The sequence below is a fragment of the Cryptomeria japonica genome, chromosome 11 (genome assembly GCF_030272615.1).
Source record: "Cryptomeria japonica chromosome 11, Sugi_1.0, whole genome shotgun sequence".
NCBI classification, from domain to species: Eukaryota; Viridiplantae; Streptophyta; class Pinopsida; order Cupressales; family Cupressaceae; genus Cryptomeria; species Cryptomeria japonica.
Window position 1 is genome coordinate 580722823 of NC_081415.1, and position 21252 is coordinate 580744074.

Consider the following 21252-nt stretch of genomic DNA (forward strand, 5'->3'; position numbering starts at 1 on the left):
TCAAAATCAGAAAGCATAGTTTAATGCTAAACTTTGGGGAAAATCATTCTTATCTTCATTAGGGGACGATGAAAAGACAAGACAGTAGGGGAATGTTGGAGAAACAGATAGAAAGGGGAAACATGGTAGTGGTTGTTGTTTGTAGCTAGTCACCAGGTTTGGCCGAATTTCAACCTTGAAGTTCGAAATTCGCCAAACTTGAAACATTCTATAAAAACCCTAAAAAAATTGATTAAATTCGAATAAAAATGACGTGCTGACGTGTTTGCCGAAAAGCGTTTTTTTCTCTTGCGCATTTTAGGGTTTTGTCGAGGTTTGTTAATAAATACGGGCGGCCACAGATGGAGTTGCAGTCATGGAGTTGTAGTCACGGACATCACGCACTAGTTCCAGTCGCCATTGCTACCCGACGTTGCCGACCGCCACGATCATTGCTACCCGACGTCGCCCACGGTTGCTACCCGACATCGCCTACCAGACCACCACCATTGCAGACGGACGTCTCCCAAGTCTCGAAATACACATAATACACATTTATTTATTTATAATGTTTATAATGTTGTTGAATAATATTATTATATAATTTATAATTTTATATTAATAGTTTTTAATTTTATATTATATATTTTTATATTTTTTTAATATTTTTTAGGTTTAATAATATATTAATATTATTATTATATTATACAATATAATATTACAAAATACACATGATACACATTTATTTATTTATAATATTTATTTATAATGTTTAATAAATTAATAGTTTATACTTTATAATGTTTATTTATAAATTTATAATGTTTATATTTTATAATGTTGTTTAATATTATTATTATATAATTTATAATTTTATATTAATAGTTTTTTATTATATTGTTTAATATTATATATTTTTAAGAGGTCATTTGTGAAATTGTTAAACCTTAAAAGTATTTCTATTTTGAAAGGTTGAAATAAATGTAGTGTGTTTTTTAATTTTTCTTTCCAAACATGCAGATTTTCATTTAATGGCTCCTCCTAAATCAACTTCTGAGGCATGGAAGCATGTGCCCCGAAATGGAACTCACATCAAATGTAACCTATGTGAGAGAACTATGATTGGAACTTTAACAAGGCTTAGGGACCACTTCCTTGCTAATACAGGGGGTCCAGGTGGAGGTGTTCAAGCATGTATAGGTGCGACTCCAGAACTTAAAGCTATTCTAGAGAAAGAGTTGGCTGCTTCAACGGTAGGCAAAATGAAGAAGGCACAAAAGAAACAGAGAATTGAAGGAGATATATCTAGATTCACATCTATCATGTCTTCCTCTTCTGTGCAATCCAAACTGGTGAGTGTATCAAAACAGAGTGGAACACTAAAAAACTTTTGGAAACCAGTAGAGAAACAACAGGTGGATGATGCAATTGCTGATTTGTTTTACACAAGTGCTATTCCATTCAAAATTGCAAGAAATCCTCATTTCCGTAATGCAGTTCAGAAAATTGCAGAGTTTGGCAAAGGGTACACACCCCCAGGTTCAGAGGCTATCTAGACAACTCTTTTGCAAAGGTCAAAAGATAGAGTGACTGAAAATTAGCTGATGTCAAAGCCACTTGGAAAGAAACAGGTTGCACTATATTGAGTGATGGATGGTCAGATATGTGTCAAAGGCCATTGATTAATGTTTTGGTGTCTTGTCCCGAAGGTGTTGTGTTTTTGAAAGTCGTTGACACCATGAACCACAAGAAAAGTTCTGAGTATATTTTTCAAATATTAGAGGAAGCCATTCTTGAAGTAGGGGTGGAAAATGTGGTTCAAGTGGTAACTGATACTGCAGCAAATTGTGTGGGAGCTGGGAGGCCGATTGTAGAGAAGTACCCACAGATATATTGGAGCCCATGTGTAGCCCATTGTCTCGATATGTTGCTTCATGACTTGGCTAAATTCCCATGGGTAAATGAAGCTATTCATAGAGGGAGAGCAATTGCAAATTTCATACAGAATCATCGTCTCACATTGAGTATTTATAGGCAGCATGCATCAAAGGAATTGTTGAAACCTTGTGAAACAAGATTTGCTTCATATTATATCACTTTGAAAAGAGTGGTTGAGAAAAAAGCAGCTTTGAGATCTGTTATTTGTTCCAATCAATGGGAAAGATCAGTGCTTTCTAAAAGCCCTAAGGGGAAGAACATAGAGCAAATCATCCTAAACAGCAATTTCTGAGAAAGTGCAGCAAAAGTTTTGCTTGTATGTGAACCAATTGTTGATGTGCTTCGTATGGTTGATGGTGACACTCCTTGCCTTGGCATGCTTTATGAAAGCGTGGACTGGTGTAAGGAATCTATTCAAAAAGCACTAAATAATGAAACGGAATATATGCAGATATGGGAGACAGTTGATTGCAGATGGAAAATGATGCACACACCTTTACATGCGGCAGCTTGCTTTTTGGAGCCTAAGTTGTTTGCTATTGATAGAAGGGGTGATAATGAAATCATGGCAGGGCTTTACCAAGCCATTAGCAGGTATGCACCAGATCCAGAAATTGCAGCACTAATCAGAGATCAAAGTTGGCAATACAAGAGAGGAGAAGGGATGTTTGGAGGGGCAAAAGCCAAATATGACTCGCCACGTATGCCTGGATATAGATGGTGGAGCGCTTATGGATCATCAGCTCCTGAACTGCAAGAGTTTGCTATTCGAATTTTGAGTCATGGAGCAAGTTCATCAGCCTGTGAGAGGAACTGGAGTTGCTTTGACCACATCCATTCCAAAAAGAGGAACAAATTGTTGATTGGAAAGTTGGGAGATCTTGTCTATGTTCGCAGCAATTTGAAATTGCTGATGAACAAATCAGCAAAGACCACTTCTTTAGAACAAACTCTTGAAGGCATAGCAATGCCAGATGCAGATGAGCCTGACTTTGCAGATGATCCTGACTTTGCAGATGATGAACTGAGTAGTGATACAGATAATGATGATTTGGCATCCCAGACAAGTGCTCTTGATGACTTAGAGTTATTTTAAAGTTCTGAAGTCTTTGATTGTTATTGTACCTTTTTGACAAAAGAACATCTTTGCAATCGTGAAAGCATATGTTTCCTATGGTTTATATTTTATATATGTGTCATCTTTTTGTAATGATTTCAAATCTATTTATCAATGTTAAACTATTTAGGCAATTTTATAGATATATTACTGTGAGGCCTCACCTCGACTCAGTCTGACATTCAGTGGATTTTATATTTAGACTATGATGGATACTTTATTTTGATGCTTTTTGAGACTTAGAACTTATATGATTTCAGGATTTGGATAACATTGCTATGATTGGATGATTTACTTACATGCTTTATGAGATAGAACACTACATGATTGTTAGATAGAATGATATTGCAATGATAGATGTCGTTATTTGAATTTGCAGGACTTTCTTTGAATATAGAACTATGATGTATAGTTAGTTTATGTGAATTGGGATGAAATTGCTTATGTAAAATTGCTTGGTAAAAGTTGTATTTGATCTGTGCAGATGAAAATTGTATGCAAGTTATGATGTGCATTGTTATATTATTGAATTATATTATATATGGATATTTGGAGGCACTAATGTGTAAATTGAGATGCGCAGGAAATTTACCATGTGACCATGGAAAATTACGGAGAATCAAACCTAGACTTATGTATGTTCGTAAGCCAGGGTTTGTCTATTTGGAGAGACAACACCCCGTTTGTGTTGTATTTTATTCGTAACAGTATATGCTACATGAGTGTTAAGTGTTATTTAAATTTATTGTGTAAAAACCACAAGAGACAATTTCATGTTTTATTTTTGTAAAAGTGTTTTATTTGTGTCACTTGACACGTGTGGATTTAAATTTAAATGTTTTATTTGTGTCTCTTGGTGGGAAAGTGTTTAATTATAGTTCTTCTTAAATAAAATAATGTGTTGTCATAAATACTTTGGGAATATAATATTTGAGGTGGTCAACTTATGTTTGACCCGAAAATAAACTTCAGAGGGGTTTAAAATGGGTTAAATGAACACCTAGGGGTAGTTTAATAGGGTTTCCTAAAGCCCATAAGGTATACCTAGGGGTTAGGGGTAATTTTAGGCAAGTTTCTACTTTATAATGATCTTTTTAACGCTTTAAAAATTGGCTTTTTTGAGTTGTGCGAAAATTGAAAATTTAGAAGTTAAATCTAATTTAGTTTTTTCTTATTCGAATGGGAGTCTTTTTGCATTTTTGCTTTCTTTCCCTTTTGGTTTTGAGAAACTTGTGAGAACTCAGAGAATGAGCTTCTTAAGCAAGATTTTTGGGAATTGAAGGGTAATCACCCACTCTCCATTTTTGGAGACAGAAGAAAATTTGAAAAGAAAATAGTGTTATGGAATAGAAAAAATTGATTAAGGGTAGAAGGAAAAAGATTTGTGGATTGGGCAGCTCTTCATCAAGTATCATAAAACCTTTGGGCAGATTAAGGTTGGTTTCAGTTATTCATTTTAATGTCTTCTTCTTGTTTATGTCTGGAAGTTGTTGGTGTAAGAAATCTGTGTTCTTGAAAGTTTGTGTTAGAAAATCTTTTGGTATTTTTGCTTTATGAATTGTTGTGATTTGGGAGTTTTCTCAAGATCTCTTACTCTTGGGAGAGAAGAGGATCTTGAGGGTGGTAGCAGTGACAACCCTCGAGTGAGAGACTCTCTTTTGAGAGCGATCACAAGGGATCTTTGTGTGACCCTTGCTGCATGGCCTGTTTGTGCAATGGGGGTCATAAGGAGGGATATAAGGCTAGAATGCCTTTGGGGGGCATAAGGAATAAGGGGTTGAGATTCTTGATATTATTATTGTGCCATGAGGTGGCTTCTTGTTATTTCATACTTGCAGTTCTCCTCAGGGAATTGGTCCACTACCACCCTTTGAAAATGTTCATCACCAAAGTGTGGTGCTGTGAAAGCCAAGTTGGGAATGTGTCTGGAATATCTGTATGCATTGCTTTCTATGTGTTTGCCTATTTGTTACCCATCTAGGAATTGGTTCTCCGAGCTCGAGGGTGGCTACCAGTTAGCCTAGGCTGGGAGGTGAGCACTCCGTGGTCATATTGTGTTTATCTATCATGCAGGAAAGTCAGGAGGAAGAGAATAGGATCCATGAAAAAGATACAGAAGATTATTATTGAAGATACTTAAATCCAGTTGCAGATAATTGTTTTAAATTTGTTATAGAAGTATGCCTCATTCATAGAAAAGAGAAGCAAGTTGTAATTATTGAAAATAGACTTGAAGTTTTACTGTTGTGGCTATTCAAGAAACATCCTGTAAATTGGTAGAATATCTTAGAGTTGTTAAAGAAAAAAGAAAAAGAAAAGCTTGTTTTATTTCTACTTCTGGTTTTTAGTAAAAGAAAAGTTATTTTGAGTTGCATGCAAAAGCTTCTTTGTATTATGAAAAAAAAAAATAGATTTCATTTAAATTTTATCTATATTTTACTTGTGGCAAAACAGGAGTTTAATTATGCTGAAAGATCTTAAGTATTTTTTCAAAAAAAGATGTTTTATGTAAATATTTTATTTGAGGAAAAATCAATGAATCTTTTTATTCTAGTGAGTATATTGTATTTCTTAAAATGTATTTCTAAATTGTATTTTTAGTTAGAGTTGACTAAAGAGCTTCTCATATATATATATATGTATATATATATAAATTATTTATATATATATATATATATATAAATTCCTGAATTAACTTAATGCTTTTCCCTTTGTTATATTAATTTAAAGTTTTTGCAATGTAAATCTTTTTTTTTTTTAAATATATATTTATATTGAAATATTTACACCCTTTTTAACTATGATTATAAATTTATATAAATATAAATATATATATATATATTATATATTTAAAAAAAAAAAAAAATTAAATTTTTAACAAAAAAAAAAAAGGGGAATTGTTTTGGGTCCACGCGGACCCCACTGTGTGTACGCACAGTGAGGGGCGCGCGGCGCCCACTATGTGCACACACAGTGGACGGCCGCGGCCGCCACTGTGTGGCCACACAGTGGGGAGCCGCTAGCGGCGCCCACTGTGTGGACACACAGTGGTGCCGCGACGCCCACTGTGCGCCCACACAGTGGCGCCACGGCCTCCCCGCCTCCACTTCCGTAACCTGCAACAAACAAAAAACATGGCCGCCTTGGGGTCTTCGGCCCAGCATGAAAAGTTTTCTGTTAAAAAAGATATGGGTTAAACCCTAGCCCGGGTGGGGCTAGGGCAGATGGATTTTAAAAAATAATATGATAATTAGATTTGATAATATATATATGAGAAAATAGAACCCTAATTAGGGTTGGAGAAATATGGATTAATATTTAGAAAGTTTTTGTGCTTTTGAATTAGAATTAAAATATTTAAAATATATGAAATATATATATATATGTATCTATATATATATATATATGTATATATATAAATTCTGGTCATAATTTGGATTAAGTATTAAATTATAAATATATATATATATATAAAATTCTGGTTGTAATTTGAAGCAAGTAATAAAGAGAAATTTAAAAATGGTTGGTTAAGCTATATAGTCATATTGGAGATTAAATTAATTTTTCTCTCTTAATTTTCTTTAACGTGATTGATTTAATAAGCCTAATGGCTAGGTATCTCGAGGAGATAAAATTAAACCAGTTAGTTTTCCGCAAATAATATTTAACAATCTATCGATGCTTGGTTCGTCTCAGAGCTAGATCGAATTTAATTATGAAAATTCCTATAACGCTTGTCGTGTGAATGAACTTGTTAATTAATTAGTATGTTTTAAAAAAAAAAAATTGTTCCGTTTTTGCCCTAAATTTTGGGCATGACAATTACATATATTTATTAAAAATTTAAAAAAATTACATATGGCGAATTTAATTCGAATTTTATACATTTCGAATTTTTTCCTCATCGAACTTCATTCGAATTTCAAAGCTGTCGAACTTCGAATTCGAATTCGAACCTGGTGACTTAGGTTTGTAGTTTCACCTGTTCAAAGATGCATTAAGAACATGCACAGAGGTATGATGACTTTAATCTCAAATTTAATCATTTTGGTGAACTCATAATCAGCTTTATTACATTCTATCCTTCGCAGCCACACAAAAACATAGTAGATGTTATTGGGTAGTATTCCTTGAAGTAAAATCGTATAATAGGTAGGAGAATTCTATTTGATGTATATTATATTACTGGAACTGTGTGTTCTTATAAGATTATATTTTGGTTTTTCCTGAAAATGACTAAAGTATTTAAGCCTTGTGAAATACAAATGGTGAATACTCTCTGTCATACTTCCGAATGATATTCTACAGATTTGTTTCGTTTGCTTCTCATTTTCATTTTATAAATCTTATAGCCTATTTTGCTTGAGGATTCAACATGTTATTTGTCAGTGATTTCCACATTTTGAAAACTGCTAGCGCCTGGCTACATTGCCATAATGTGCATTCAGAACCACCAGAGCATTACTATGTATTTTCTTCTCTTATCTTCATTTATGCTCACACATTTCACTAGTATAGGTGCGGTAATCCGCCTAGTATCTCACTTAACCGTTTCTTTTGTCTTAAGCATTTCTTGGCCCTATGTGATTAATTATCCTTTTCTTCCTCACCCAATGGACTTCTATTTGAGTATAACAGGCGCTCTATGTGTGGGCTAAGCGTAAGTTGCTTGAAATTGCTAGCAATATGTTTCCATTCTTTTGTTCTAGACTGTTATCTTAAGACGCCCAATTCACATAATGGCACAATAATTAGATTTGGTCTTCAAATCTATATTTAAAATGGGTGAACAATGCAAAATTTGTAACAGCTCCCTGATTTATTGATCACTAAGTTTGGATATATTTAAACCAAATCTCCAATCTTATTGCTGGCAGAAGTTGTGGAATTCAGCTTTACACCTACCATTTGTTTTGGTTGAAAAATTTGAAAGCCTTTTTAATGAGTCCATTCTCTGTAATCTGCAATCAATGCATCCTATGAGATGACACCTCTTTGAGGCTTTTTGTCAAACGGAATCGATGCTTTGTCTGTGTTTTTCCATTTTGCATACACGTCTACCAAGCAGTTCTAACTCTTTCAAACTGTGTGAGAAAGATAGTATCGGGCCATATGTTCCAGATATTGTTACATAACGAATACCTTTCTAGCCGTTATTGAATCCTTCCTGTATAGTCTGGCATCACCAATGGAATTAAGTTAGTCTCTATGGTGAACCAACAAAAGTAAATTTTCTTTTTTTTTTGTAATGGTGATCAAACATACCGTTGCACCATGACTCAAACCTGTACCATAACTTATGATAAGAGTTCAAGAGAGTATGATCTGAGGATAAAGATTCATTGTTTAAGTCTCTCCATAGGAATTTGATCTTTTGGGATTAAGCAGTTAATTTATTAAATTCTAACTTGGAACGTGATTAACTCGGTAGGAATTTGATCATATTTATTTAATGTTAAGACTATATCATAGTAGTTTGAAAGGTTATGATAATAAATGATGAGTAAAGAATGAATAGAGAGGCATTATGTAGCTAAACTAATGTCAGTGGAGGAAATGAAAGTTCTAGATTTCAAATGTGAATAGGGTTTTGTTGAAATTAAGATTCGGTATATATATAGAAATTTGAATTGAATTAAAAGGATCCAATCAATTTAATAAAACGATTCATTTATCTCTAGCATGATGATGATTACCCCTAAGTGAAAGTCGCCATCATAACTTCATGTTATACAAAACCTCTTGATTAGTGAAATAGGTAAATCAAATCATTGGCTTAAAACTCAATAATATTGATTTTTGGTTTTACATACTAAAAAGGAGAAATACTTTAGAAATGAGAAAGGATAAATTCTTGGTATCATTTAAGTTATAGTATTAAAAGCTTGATATTAGACAACATGAGACAAAGTAGTTAAAGTTGTCTTTACTTAGACCAAAAATATATAGCAAAGTTATACTGATCTTATACTTACATCAAGGTTTTACGTAGTTAATATCTTTGTTTAAGGATGTAGAAGGTGAACCATGTTGGCGTACATAAGGATTATAGATCATTTAACTGTATTGGGTCAACTAATTATCTTAGCACAAGATTATATAAGCATTGGTATTTTAAGAAATCCCCTGCCAAAGATGACAATCTTTTAGAACTTCTAAGAGTAAAAGGGAATGCATAAGGAATAAGTAGATTCCATCAATCTAATTGACTCGAAGATATATTTTCCTATCAAATTATTGCATGCTAATAAGAAGATGTGGGTAAATAGTTGTATTCTCTTAATAATGCATGAAACAACTGATAGGTTTATCATAGTTTAAGAGATGAGAAAGAAATATGAATTGTCTTGAAGATGTTAAGTTAAATATTTAGAATATTGTTAACTATGCTTATGTATGGCATTTTATTCTCTTCAAGTGTATATGACTTGTATAGGTATGTAATAATATGATTAAAATGGTGTTCATGCATGGACTTTTTTTATCGAATGATAGTGCATAGGTAGATGCTTATCTAGGGTGTTGAGTGCCCTTGTAGAATGGTGGATAAGATTAGACCGATGCCATTGTATGCATGTTTTCATAGATGTATTCAATGTGTTTTAATGTATGTCGGACGGGTGCCGAATATGGAGTAAAGAGAAGGGTGAGTTTTCCAGAGAAGCTTAAGTCTCTGCTTAAACTCATCTGCCGGTAGTGGGCTCAAAAATAACTTTGGCCAAAGTTTTTGTTGATCTCTTAGTGTATGCTTGCTAAGTGAATCATTATATTTTCACTCTCTTCCATATCTTAGTGTCGTTACAATAGCATCTTAGATTGTAGATACACTAAGTTGCACCAGATTCCATCCCCTACCAGTTTCGAGTCACTAGACGTCCTGGTGCAGGGTCGGTGGTTCTCCGTGTCATGAAGAACTCCGAGGTAGCATAAATGCTTCGTGGTTGGTCGGTAAAGCGCTCCGGCAATGTTCTCGCACGTGGTGTGTTTGTGTGAGATAGATGCTGGGAGCTCCTGTCAGGACTATCATCGGCTTTGTAAATTATGCATTGTTGCATTTGACCGTATGGTCTTTTGTAAAGACAATTGATGTCTTATGTGTACTTATTTTCTCATTTGATGTGTTCTTAATCATGCATGAGATTAAGTCTAATTATCTAGTTTAATATTTTAAAATTATGCAGGTCTTTACATGAGGTTGTATGCTGTGTCCTGCTTTTTGTCTAGACAGGGATTCTGACTTTGGCGGCTAAGTCTCCTTCTGAGAAACCTGTGGCCATTTTTTGGCTGGTAGAACTTGAAGCATCAATGTTTTTTAGTACAATTGAAATAATCATGCTTGTGGCATAATAATTAATTTAAACATTATACTTATATGGTAGAGCAATAATTTAAAGGCAATTTCATCGTATAAAAGTTGTCTATTTTCAGACCATGGTAAGCAGATTCTGCCCTCAGAAAATTTAGTCCTATAAATGCAAAGAACTGAAAATAAAAAGTCCAATCAAAACAGCATATCTCAGTATGCTAATCTACAAACACATACTGGTCAGAAAATGAACAGAAAATACTCACAGATCTGAACCCCCAATACTGCATCTTCTATTTAAACTGAAAAGAAATACACTGCACTGGAATGAAATTTTAGAGAAGGGACTCAATATGCATCATAATGTAATATCCCTAGGGTTATGTCTAGGGACTTAATTTACCATAGTTAATCAACAATGTCACAGCCAACTGTTAACCCTTGCAAACAATGACAAGTGCAGATCTAAAATGAAACAACTAAGTTTTCTGTAATAAAATGTCTCAATACAGCTTGAAAACATAAAAACTTACCAGCCACTATGGGAGACAATCAATGAGAGATGGGATTGATAGATACATTCCCCCATCCATGCCACTGGATACCATCTCAATCCATCATTGTACTACGACCCTCCTTTTGCAACAATGCATGAGCATAAAGGATGTCTTCAGATGCATGGAGAAATTGTTCCCTGGTTTAGAAAATTTGCATGTAGCTATGGTAAAGTTGATCCCATACAAGCAAGGAAGGGGTTTTTTCTACAATGTTTCAACCATATAAGGCAAGATCACCTTTAAACCAAGTAGACTCTACAAACTTTCAACATTTTCTCTACATTTTACATGCATACATCATTATAAGTACAAAAATTTGACTCAAACATACATCATAGAATCTTGATATTTTTTGTATTTTTCAATGTGATGGTGGGGTTTTTTCGGCACGGGCAATAAAAAACCCCAATAGATGATGGCATACAATTTGAGTTAGATGTGCAAAAGATCTATTTGAGCGTACTTGAAGTGTATTTAGAGACATTTATTCCAAGGAACAAAACCTCTTGATTCAACAACAATTGAATGATTTGGTAATTGTTCACCCCAACCTCTACATTAAGCTAATTCTAGTTATTGTTTTGAAAAGTATACTTCTATACATTTAGCTAATTCTAATTACTGTTTTGAAAAATAGACTTCTAAATTATAATTATTGTTTTGTTTCATTAACCAAAAGCTAATTTCTATTTTTCTAGAGCTTATTTTGTGTCTCTCGCTGACATATACATTCAATTTGACAATATCATGTAGTGTCAAAAAAGATTTACTAATTGACTTTGACAAGATCGAACAAAATTCCAAATGGATCACAAATGATGAGAGAGACGTTTTGATGAGGAAAGAGCTTACTATCCTAGGGGATGCCGATTTCGATCCCAAAGAAATTAGTTGAATTAGGAGAGGCTATGCCCTTGGAGCTTCATCATCAAGAACTACAAGCATCTAGAGTCTGTCTTCATAGACATGAGAAAGTCATTGGATCACTCCACATTTTGTTGCCTTGTACTTTGTAGGTTCAGATTGTCACACATTTTAAGGTTTGAACTTAAAATTCGAACTATGTATATGTAGTATGTTACTATGTAATAATGTAACATGCATTTTATAATGTAACCAGCAAACTGAAAATTAATGAAAAATACTATATTGCAAAATTCACGGTGTAAATTCTCATTTCCCTTCTCTACCTATCTCTATGCAATTAATTTTCTTTTAATTATTAGAAAACAACAGTTATTTTCTGTGCTTTCGGGATTCCCAATTAAATCCCATATTTTTTGAAAAAAAATCTTCTCTTTTGGTTTGCTGATTTATTGCCAAAAAATATATTTTCTACCATGGTTACAAAAATTCACACCTGGATATCTATTAGCTATATGGATGACCTCTTATTTCTCAGTTATAAGTCTCCTACACTTTTATATAAAACATGAGCAATATACATAGTTCTGCTCGTTCAACATTAGAATCTTTTAATGAGCCAACTGCCATTCCTTTAGATGACAAACTGTAAAGGCCATGGTAACAGAGACAACACCATCTCCAAATATGGGCATTGTTCACTGAAACATGCTTGAATCTCAATTTTCCCTTCAATCAGATATTAAATTGTATCCAAATATTCCACATATGCATCAAAGTATATATATTCAACTGTTGAAAAATTGAAACCTTATCATTATCTCAGTTCTCCAGTATTGCATTGCTAATTGATTATTAAGGTTGTTACTTGTCAAAATGAAGAAATAATAGGCTGACTGAAGACTCAATCTCAATTGTTGAGACTGGTATGAAATCCTATAGCCTATAAAGACCTGCTAAATGAGGTCAGATCCTAAAGCTATTACCACAATCCTATTATCAACTACTTTACCAATAATAAGTGGCAAGATGGCCAACATAAGAGCATTAAAAAGGAAAAAAAATTATGCATGCTCAAGAGTAACATTCAGATACAAAAACAGTGAATCTCACCTTGTCAAACTTCAAATGATCATAAACTTGGAAACATTCTCACAAAAATAATTATATTCAAAAGCATTCTCTGTAATTTAACAGATGCTTGATGCTTACCATTAGCTGATTATGAGCAAGACGGAGCTCTTTCAAATCCACGCAACACTTAAGTGATGTTCCAATTGTTTGCAATCGACAATATGACAGGGAGAGCTGGAAAGAAAAGTACAAAAATTATGTTACACATCTGACCATTCTGACGGAGCTGTACATTAAGGGACAAGCTAGTAAGGAAAACCATCAAAGTCTGCTTACTTTCGAGATAGATGATATCTTTGCCAATGACTTTCCCAACTCACGAATAGGGTTATGTGAGAGCACTGCAAATTAAAAATTAGAATTTCTTTTAAAAATTAAGCTTACCACAAAGAAAGAAACAGAAAAAAACAAAAAGAATTTCTGCAACCATCACATTTTATTGTGCTGGAGTTCCCATGGACAGACATGCAAGCACATGTCCTCTCAGCCAATATGCATATATGTTTCTTGTACATGTTTGTAATCCTTTGAACACCATACAAGCATCAAGAATACAAAGTGAATGCTTAAGCAGACTATTGTTCAGCTCTTTAAGACTCCCACATTTTTGGAGCTACTGCAGGTAGTCTCATTCAAGGCAGAAGTTTACTAGTATATGATACATACTTTACAGTAATATAAATACTATGCTCCAACAAGTTTCCAGGATGACGACAGGAGGGGACAAGGGGGTGAATTTCTGAGACAACTTTTCTAGGAAGCCATTTTGTAGGGAACCACAAGGGATTGCAATTAAACAAATAAAGAATTTTTTAAATTATAAGAAATTTCAATAATTCATTTGATTAGATATTCATCATATACTTTAAAGAACCTTATTACATAACATTAGAACTGAATTGAGATTTCACGAGAGAACAGACAAATTAAGTTAAAGGCAAAGTCGTTTGTGTTTTTGTCTTTTTGATGTGTTAATCTTGCCCTTTCTTGCCTCCCAGGACACATTCTTCAATAGAGTAACAGCCTTAAAGGTCTTGCTGATGTGTTCTACCTTAAAACATTTGAAATACTGTATGCTCCTGATTTGTTTCCACTGCCATTCTTTGAACTTATTTCATCCAGCTATTATAAAACAGAGATTCCATGTATCTGACTTCGGTGCCAGTAGTCTCAGTTGCTGCTGCTGATGTTTTAGTCCTGTTTTTCCTGTTGTTGCTTGGGTTGGAACTGAGGATGTTCCTAATTGGGTTGTGAGAAATGGGACTTCTGAAACTCTATGACCAACAGTGCTTCTAGTTGGAGACTGGAAATAAGGATGTTGGACTGGAATTTTGTTTTGACGGGGAATTGGAAGAGTGAGGAATGTGGGTCTGAAACCATTGTGCCTTAGTGGCCTTACCATATCCATTTTATGCCTCAGAAATTTATCAGAGGAAGAGACTTTTCTGTTTTATCAGTTTAAAATCTTAGCCTGACTACCTTACTCTATAAATTTTGCTACAATTCACATGAAAAATGGTACCTGATTTGTTTTGGAAGGTTCTGAGGACTGTGTTAATTGATGAAAATATACTTTGCTGTGTTAAATTTCAATTCTGGCTTTTGTGTTTGTTTCCTAGGTAACTGAATCCAAATCAGAATTGGGTACAGGTACAGGCATGTAGATTCAGTATGCCAGTATAGCAATTTTTGTGGAGGGGGCTAGGTACATTCTGGGTATGTTTGTTCAACAAACATATAAAATCATAAATGTGTACGTATTTGCAACCTAAAAACTACTATATTAATGCCATAATAATATATAAATCCTATTATATTAAATTAATTAACTACTATATTAATACCATATTAATATAAAATTATACTGGGGTTAACCCCGCAGCGCAACGGCAAAGTTGCGAGTCGCGTTGATGCGACTTCTCACATTCGAATCCTTGCAGGTCCCCGTCGATTACCACTCCCTGCCAGACTGCGGTGATTGTGCGTGCTGCTTGCCACGGTGGAGCCCATCATGACCCGGACCGATCAGTGGTTTGACCATTCAGACCGATGGTGGTGCGCCGTTTGTAGATTGTCTTTGACAGGGTATTAATGCCCTCCACTTATTACGGGCACATGTTGCGAGGGAGGCCCAGATGCTGACCGATGGCTCATCAAGGATGTGGATTATTGAGGCTGTCTAACGCGTGGAGAGATAAGGTGCGGGAGTTATAAGGTGAGGATGGAGATATTAGGGAGATCGGAGTGATAAGGAGCGGGAGTTATAAGGTGAGTGGAGAGATAAGGAGTGGAGTGATAAGGAACAGGGAGACATAAGGTGAATGGAGAGATAAGGAGTGACACGTATGGAGGGATAAGGGTGCTACAGCCGCTTGAGACAAATTCACGGAGGTGTTAATACCTCAGTTGTAATCTTGGGGAGGGGGTCCCCCATTACTGTGACCCCCACTGGTTCAAAGCTCCAGTCAAAAGCGAATACCAAGCAAAAAAAAATATACATATAAAATTATACTATATTAAATTTATTTTTTAAATATGTTAAATATTTATAATAAAAATTAAAAAAATTAAAACAGAACTGCATTACCGATAGGAATAGTAGAATACCATATAATATATAGATACAATTAAGTTTCAAAACCTACTAAAATAAATACTACTTAATATGATGTTCATAATATAACACATATATTAAAAGTAATAAATAAAATTAGCAATAAATATTAACTAATATCAAATTAAATAAATAATCAATTGAATACTAATTAATATAATTTAATATAGCTAATATGTATTTAAGTTTAATAAGTAATTAGCTTCATTAAAAATGATTTTAAGATTAATAATATTAATAAATGATATTAAATTTAATAAAATTTTAATAAATTTAAAATTTGAGCTTAGATAATCCTATATCATAAGTTCGATTAAAGGAGGACCAAAAAAACTCTCATTCAGACTATTGTTCCGACTGGAAGCTATTCAAATGGCTGGAAGCCAATAGATAATATTCAAACATGGCTATAGAGGCTATTCGAATAGCTGGAATATTCTGATGGAGAGTAGAGAGGAGGACGGGAGAAATGCTGCAAATGCAACCTTAGTAGAGATAGTTATTGGCCCATAACAACAAATGCAACCTAAAAAGGGGTTAACCATGCCATTACTATTAAAGTAATGTTTTATATTGTAATGGCCAATTAGCTTTTAGGATAGACTTTAGGAATCTTCTTTAATAAAGTCACGTTGACTTTAGATGTTACCTTTTTACTTTATGAGTTGTCAATCTTACCTTTTTACTTTATGACTTGACAATCTTATCCTCTGAGGTTTCAATCTTATCCTCCATGGATAAGGTGTTTGTAATCTTATATAAGGATGCTTTTGCTCCTTATTTCATAACTGCTTTTTAAGCAATCTTGGTTAACTTTTTATGTTCAAGTTTTGTTATAGTTAAGAGTCTTGATCAAATAACCCTTTCTTCCTCATATGCTACTATTTGCGAAAATGTACTCAAAATATTGTTGTTTCAGGTTTAGGTCATATGTTTTCTGGTAAAAATGTTAAACAAAAGGCACTGACATGTTCATCCGCCACTGGAATTGCTATGAAAACACCTTGTATAAGTTGGAATCAGCTAGGTATGCTCATTGATGATTCTTTTTGATGAATCCACCTAAAAAAAAGAATACCTTGATCGAATCCACAAATCTTTTGTCCCCAAATCTGATTTGGAAACACATCACATACCCAGAACAAGGATTTACTACCAATTTGGTAACATAGCCCAACACCCCATAGCAACCCTTGCTTGTCAGTTTGCTTGTTCTTAGCCTCATCTTGTAGCAGGTCAACAATCGTCCACACTCCACATTGTACATGTTGGACATTAGTATGGGATTCCTAACAAGTAATCTTATGGAGACAATAATTCAATATTGCATGCAAAAAACTCAACAACATAATTTCCACAATTTATTTGTTACGAACAATTCTTAGATTTTTAGGATCAACAATTCACTATCACAATTAAATCCAAATCTAATTTAACAAAAAACATTTCATAATGGAGACTGCTACTCAAATTTTAGCATCCAATTTCACAGCCACAAAGCATTTGGTCATTGCAGGTGCCAATCAAAATAATCTTAAGGAGACGTCAATTCTATATTACATGCAAAAAACTCAACAACATAAGATCAACAATTTAAATGTTACGACCAATTCTTAGAGTTGAGGATCAACAATTTCATTATACACAATTAAATCTAAAAATAAACAAATAAAATTTCATCACTAAAGACTATTACTCAACTTTTAGCATTCAATTCCAAGGCCAAAACGAATTGGTGACCATATGTGCCAATCAAAGACATCCACAGTCTAATGGAATCCTCAGTTTCACACATAACTCAGCATGGCTAGTGTCATCCCTAATGTCTTCAGAATTGTGGACCAAGTTAATTGGCAAATGAACAATCAACAATGTTAGGAACTTAGGATAGCCACAAATGAAATGGTTACAAATGACACTACATTGTCATGACATAGGGAGTTCTTAATGTTGACCACATACCAGCATTGTTGTTAAGTTGTCCTTAACACAAGGAGAAAGTCTTTTCTAAACTTGAGGATACTGAAATCTATTGAAGCCTTTAGATAATATTTGTACCTTTTGAGTAAGCATCATGCCTAGTATATAACAATGCCATCTCCTATCACAAGTATGATGGAAGTAGGTGATGGGAAGGGTTATTCATTGTGAAGGCTAGAAGACTTACCTATCAAGATCTCCTCACCAATTTGGCAATTCTCAGATTATATCTGTTATGTCTTGATAACTCCTGATTTGATGTATTGTCATCAGCTCTATTTGTTGGTAAAAATGTTATTTTTCAAAAAAAATGGCTTCAAGGGTGTTTGGTTTCAATTTAAGTAATGCCTTACTATGAGGATGTAATGACCCCTTCCTAACTAGTTGATAGGGTGGGCCATTACCCTAGTGAGTCGAGTTCCCACAGGCTAATGGGTAGCATAATAAGGAGCTCTGGTGGTGATTTACCTGATTCTGGACGTAATTCTATATTTTGTGGTTCAAGACTTTATTTTTTAATAACATAAGGTCTTAAGTGAAAATTAAGATATGACACTTATGTTATTTAAATATTGTAAAGTCATTTGAGGGTCCCATCATCATTAAGTTGTTTTAAAAAAGGGACTCCTAGGGGTGAGCGCCCAACCTAGGGAGTTAAAGGTGATTTTACTAATAAATTAAATCGGGGAGCCCAAGTGGCATCTAATCTGGGAGATATAAGGGTTCCAACAAATCATTAAAATAAAATGATTTCCTCTCCATTTGGGAGTGGGAATTTGCGCGGCATGAGGAGTTTTAATGAGTTAAAAATAAAATGATTTTTTCCTCCATTTTGGGCATGGGATTTAGGGCTGAAGGTGGTACCCTATTTGAGGGATATTCAAGCATTGATCATTCATTCAGGTTATTCATGCTTGGAGTTTTTGGCTGCAACTTCTCTAAAAGCTTTCTTCTGGGTTATTGAGGACAAAACCCCTTGCCGATGACATCTTCTACGATATTGACAAATACGGTCTGGGAGATCTGAGGTTACTATCATACAGGCAACACGTGGGTTCAACAGAATAATCAAATCATTCGATGATAGTGCTATTGCAGATTTGTAGAAGCTGATTAGACAGGTTTTGAAGGGTTTGATCAGACCAAATTAGGCAATTAGAGGCTGCAGACATCCTTCCATCATTTCATTGGCAATTCGCACTCAAAGTTGAAGGTCGTGTTCATATCTGGGAGTTTGCAGTTCTGATTTCATTACAGCAGTGGTTTCCAGTCAACAACATTTTCTGGGTATGTTTGGCTTTGATATGTAAGGGTTTTTAACTTTTTTACAAACTAGGTTGCTTTTGCATTGATGAAAAATTTATTATTTTGATCAGTATCTAAACTGGAAATTTCTACCCCTATATTACATGTGAAAAATAATTGAATAATCGGATAAATTAATTACGAATACACAACCGTATATAAAGGAATTACAAGACGGTGTTTTAAAGAGAACGAACCATTAAACTAAAGCCTTAACATGAAGCTAAAACGCTTAAAACACTAAATAAAGCTAAAAAGCTAAACACTAAAAAGCAAACTATGCGTTCTTATAAAAGAAGCAATAGTGGCACATAAAAGACTAAACGAACTAAAAAGCTAAATAAGTCGACAACTAAGATGACAAACTAAAAAGCTAAATGACTAACTAAATGACCATTAAATAAAACCAGTAAAAAGGTAACTGACTAAAAGAATTAATTATTCTAATAACATGTTATTTATATTACTTCACAATTTGTTACTGCTGCAAATTATTTATTTCATGCTGATTCTTCATCAAAACAAACAAACAAAAAACAAACCCTTATGCACCTTCTGTCTAGTCTAAAAGGCCACACCAAAAAAATAACATAGTATTTTTAATCAAAAAGAACAACAGGGCAGCATATTACAAAGGAGAGAGAGAGAATAAAAGCACCTCGGAAGGCAGCATTTTCATTTGTTAATATTGGTGGTCAGAAGTGTCAAATTGTTTCAGTTACTGGCATCTCTTCTTCAAGTAGTCAAATCATCACCGTTTCTACCATTTTCCTCATATTTTGGGTGGGATGTAAGAATCTCCCTTTCTTTGCATCTGCCTTGGTGTCTTAGCTCTTCTAATTTCGGCACTGGGGATAATAGAAAAAAATTTATGACCCCAAAACCTGCACTGCCTCTTAAAACTTGAGAGCCAAACCTGCTTCCCTTTTCTATCTTTACTAATTGATAAAATTCATCCATAAAATCATGGTTTGTGATTCCTATGGTACAATCCATAGTTTACAAACTCTGCTAGTACTCTCCAAGTTGTCGAGTACTCTATTTCCTTTGCTCCACGAGTTTTTACAAGTTTAACTCTCGCATTTTTATAGGCACAAGAAAAACACGGGTAAAAATGCCTACACAACTAAAACACTAGTTAAATCCCATTTTTCACACTTTTTTTTTGGCTATAAAACCATGCATTTTCTCTTTTGAGATGTCAATTTATAATTTAATGCACTTTGTAATTGAATTTTGCTAACAAAAAATGTTCTTTTAAGAAATTGTAATTTTTAGTACTTTCTAAGTTGCCGAGTCAAAAATTTTGGGCTTGCCGAGTACTCTCCAAGTCCGAGTCTGTGAATGATGGTACAATATTTTGTATATAAACACTAATCTAATAATAGTGGGGGAAATTTCTCATTAAACATTAGGGCAACATGACCACAAATAGCTTATTTTACAAATTTGAAATTACCCATTTGACCGATGACAGTAGTTCCTACTAGACCTTCTAATGTAAACATGAGTTGTGTGCATCACAAATCAGCTACTCAGTAAACCCATATACATCATATCAGAATGGCCCTAAGTGTAGAACATTCCACCGCCTTACTTTCTAACAATTTCAAGGCAAAAGTTGGTGCCCAAGCTCCCCAAACAAGGATAAGAATATCATTCAAATTGAAATATAGACAATGTTTCTATGAGCTTCTAAGAATTTCTAAGATAGGGGATTGGTTCAAGGGACAGCAAAAAGAATTCTAGGTTTTGAGGACTGCAGAGGCATGAATATTAAAGTATAAAAATCAACATATGAATGTTAAAATACAAATAAATTTTAAGAGGTAACTTAAACAAACTACTTTAATCTAATATTTTCAATAGTAAAACAAAAACACAAAAGTACTAAACATACAATTAATATTCATTGAGTGATTATGGTATTTATTTCTTCAATTCATGAAATAAGAAACAAAACTGAAGCAAAATCCAAATTAAGAAATGCATGGTTGCTGTGAGCAACAGCTTTGTAATCAGAGTCATCATATGATGCAAATGTCATTAACTAGTCAACTATAATGTCACCTCATCAGGCCTCATTAGTTTGGTGGTAGTTAGCCTATTTCCCGAATTACCGTATTCTAATTGGTGAGGAAATAGGGAGTCAAAAGTTCTTGGAGAGCACAGGTTCAATATTTCAAGATTTCTACTTATGCAATGAGCACTAGGCAGTGTAGAGTGTCATTTGACTTTCAGAAGTGCTTTATGACATTTGAGGTTGTAGCGTCGTAAATTGTATCTGCAGACAATTCTGTCCTCGCCTAGACCTCACCTTGGTGCTTCAGCTTTCAAGGCTTGATGCCTGTTTTGATTCTGCTCATACCACCTACAATCCTACATTTCCATCTTCTTTGCTGCCTTCCCTCCAAGTCTAAGCCCTGATTGTCAAGACCAAGGTGAGCTCAAGACCAGG

At 34.1% G+C, this 21252-nt stretch overlaps 1 protein-coding gene across 2 annotated transcripts in view; it reads right to left on the bottom strand.

The window, feature by feature from the left end:
• LOC131072918 (uncharacterized) overlaps window positions 1–21252 on the bottom strand; it is a 71273-nt gene that overhangs the window by 3330 nt on the left and 46691 nt on the right. For both annotated transcript variants that reach the window (XM_058009216.2, XM_058009215.2), the window contains 2 exons: window positions 13172–13236; window positions 12974–13069 (listed from right to left, as the gene is read on the bottom strand). In XM_058009216.2, the coding sequence (XP_057865199.2) occupies window positions 12974–13069; window positions 13172–13236 (161 nt within the window). The remainder of the gene's footprint in view (window positions 1–12973; window positions 13070–13171; window positions 13237–21252) is intronic.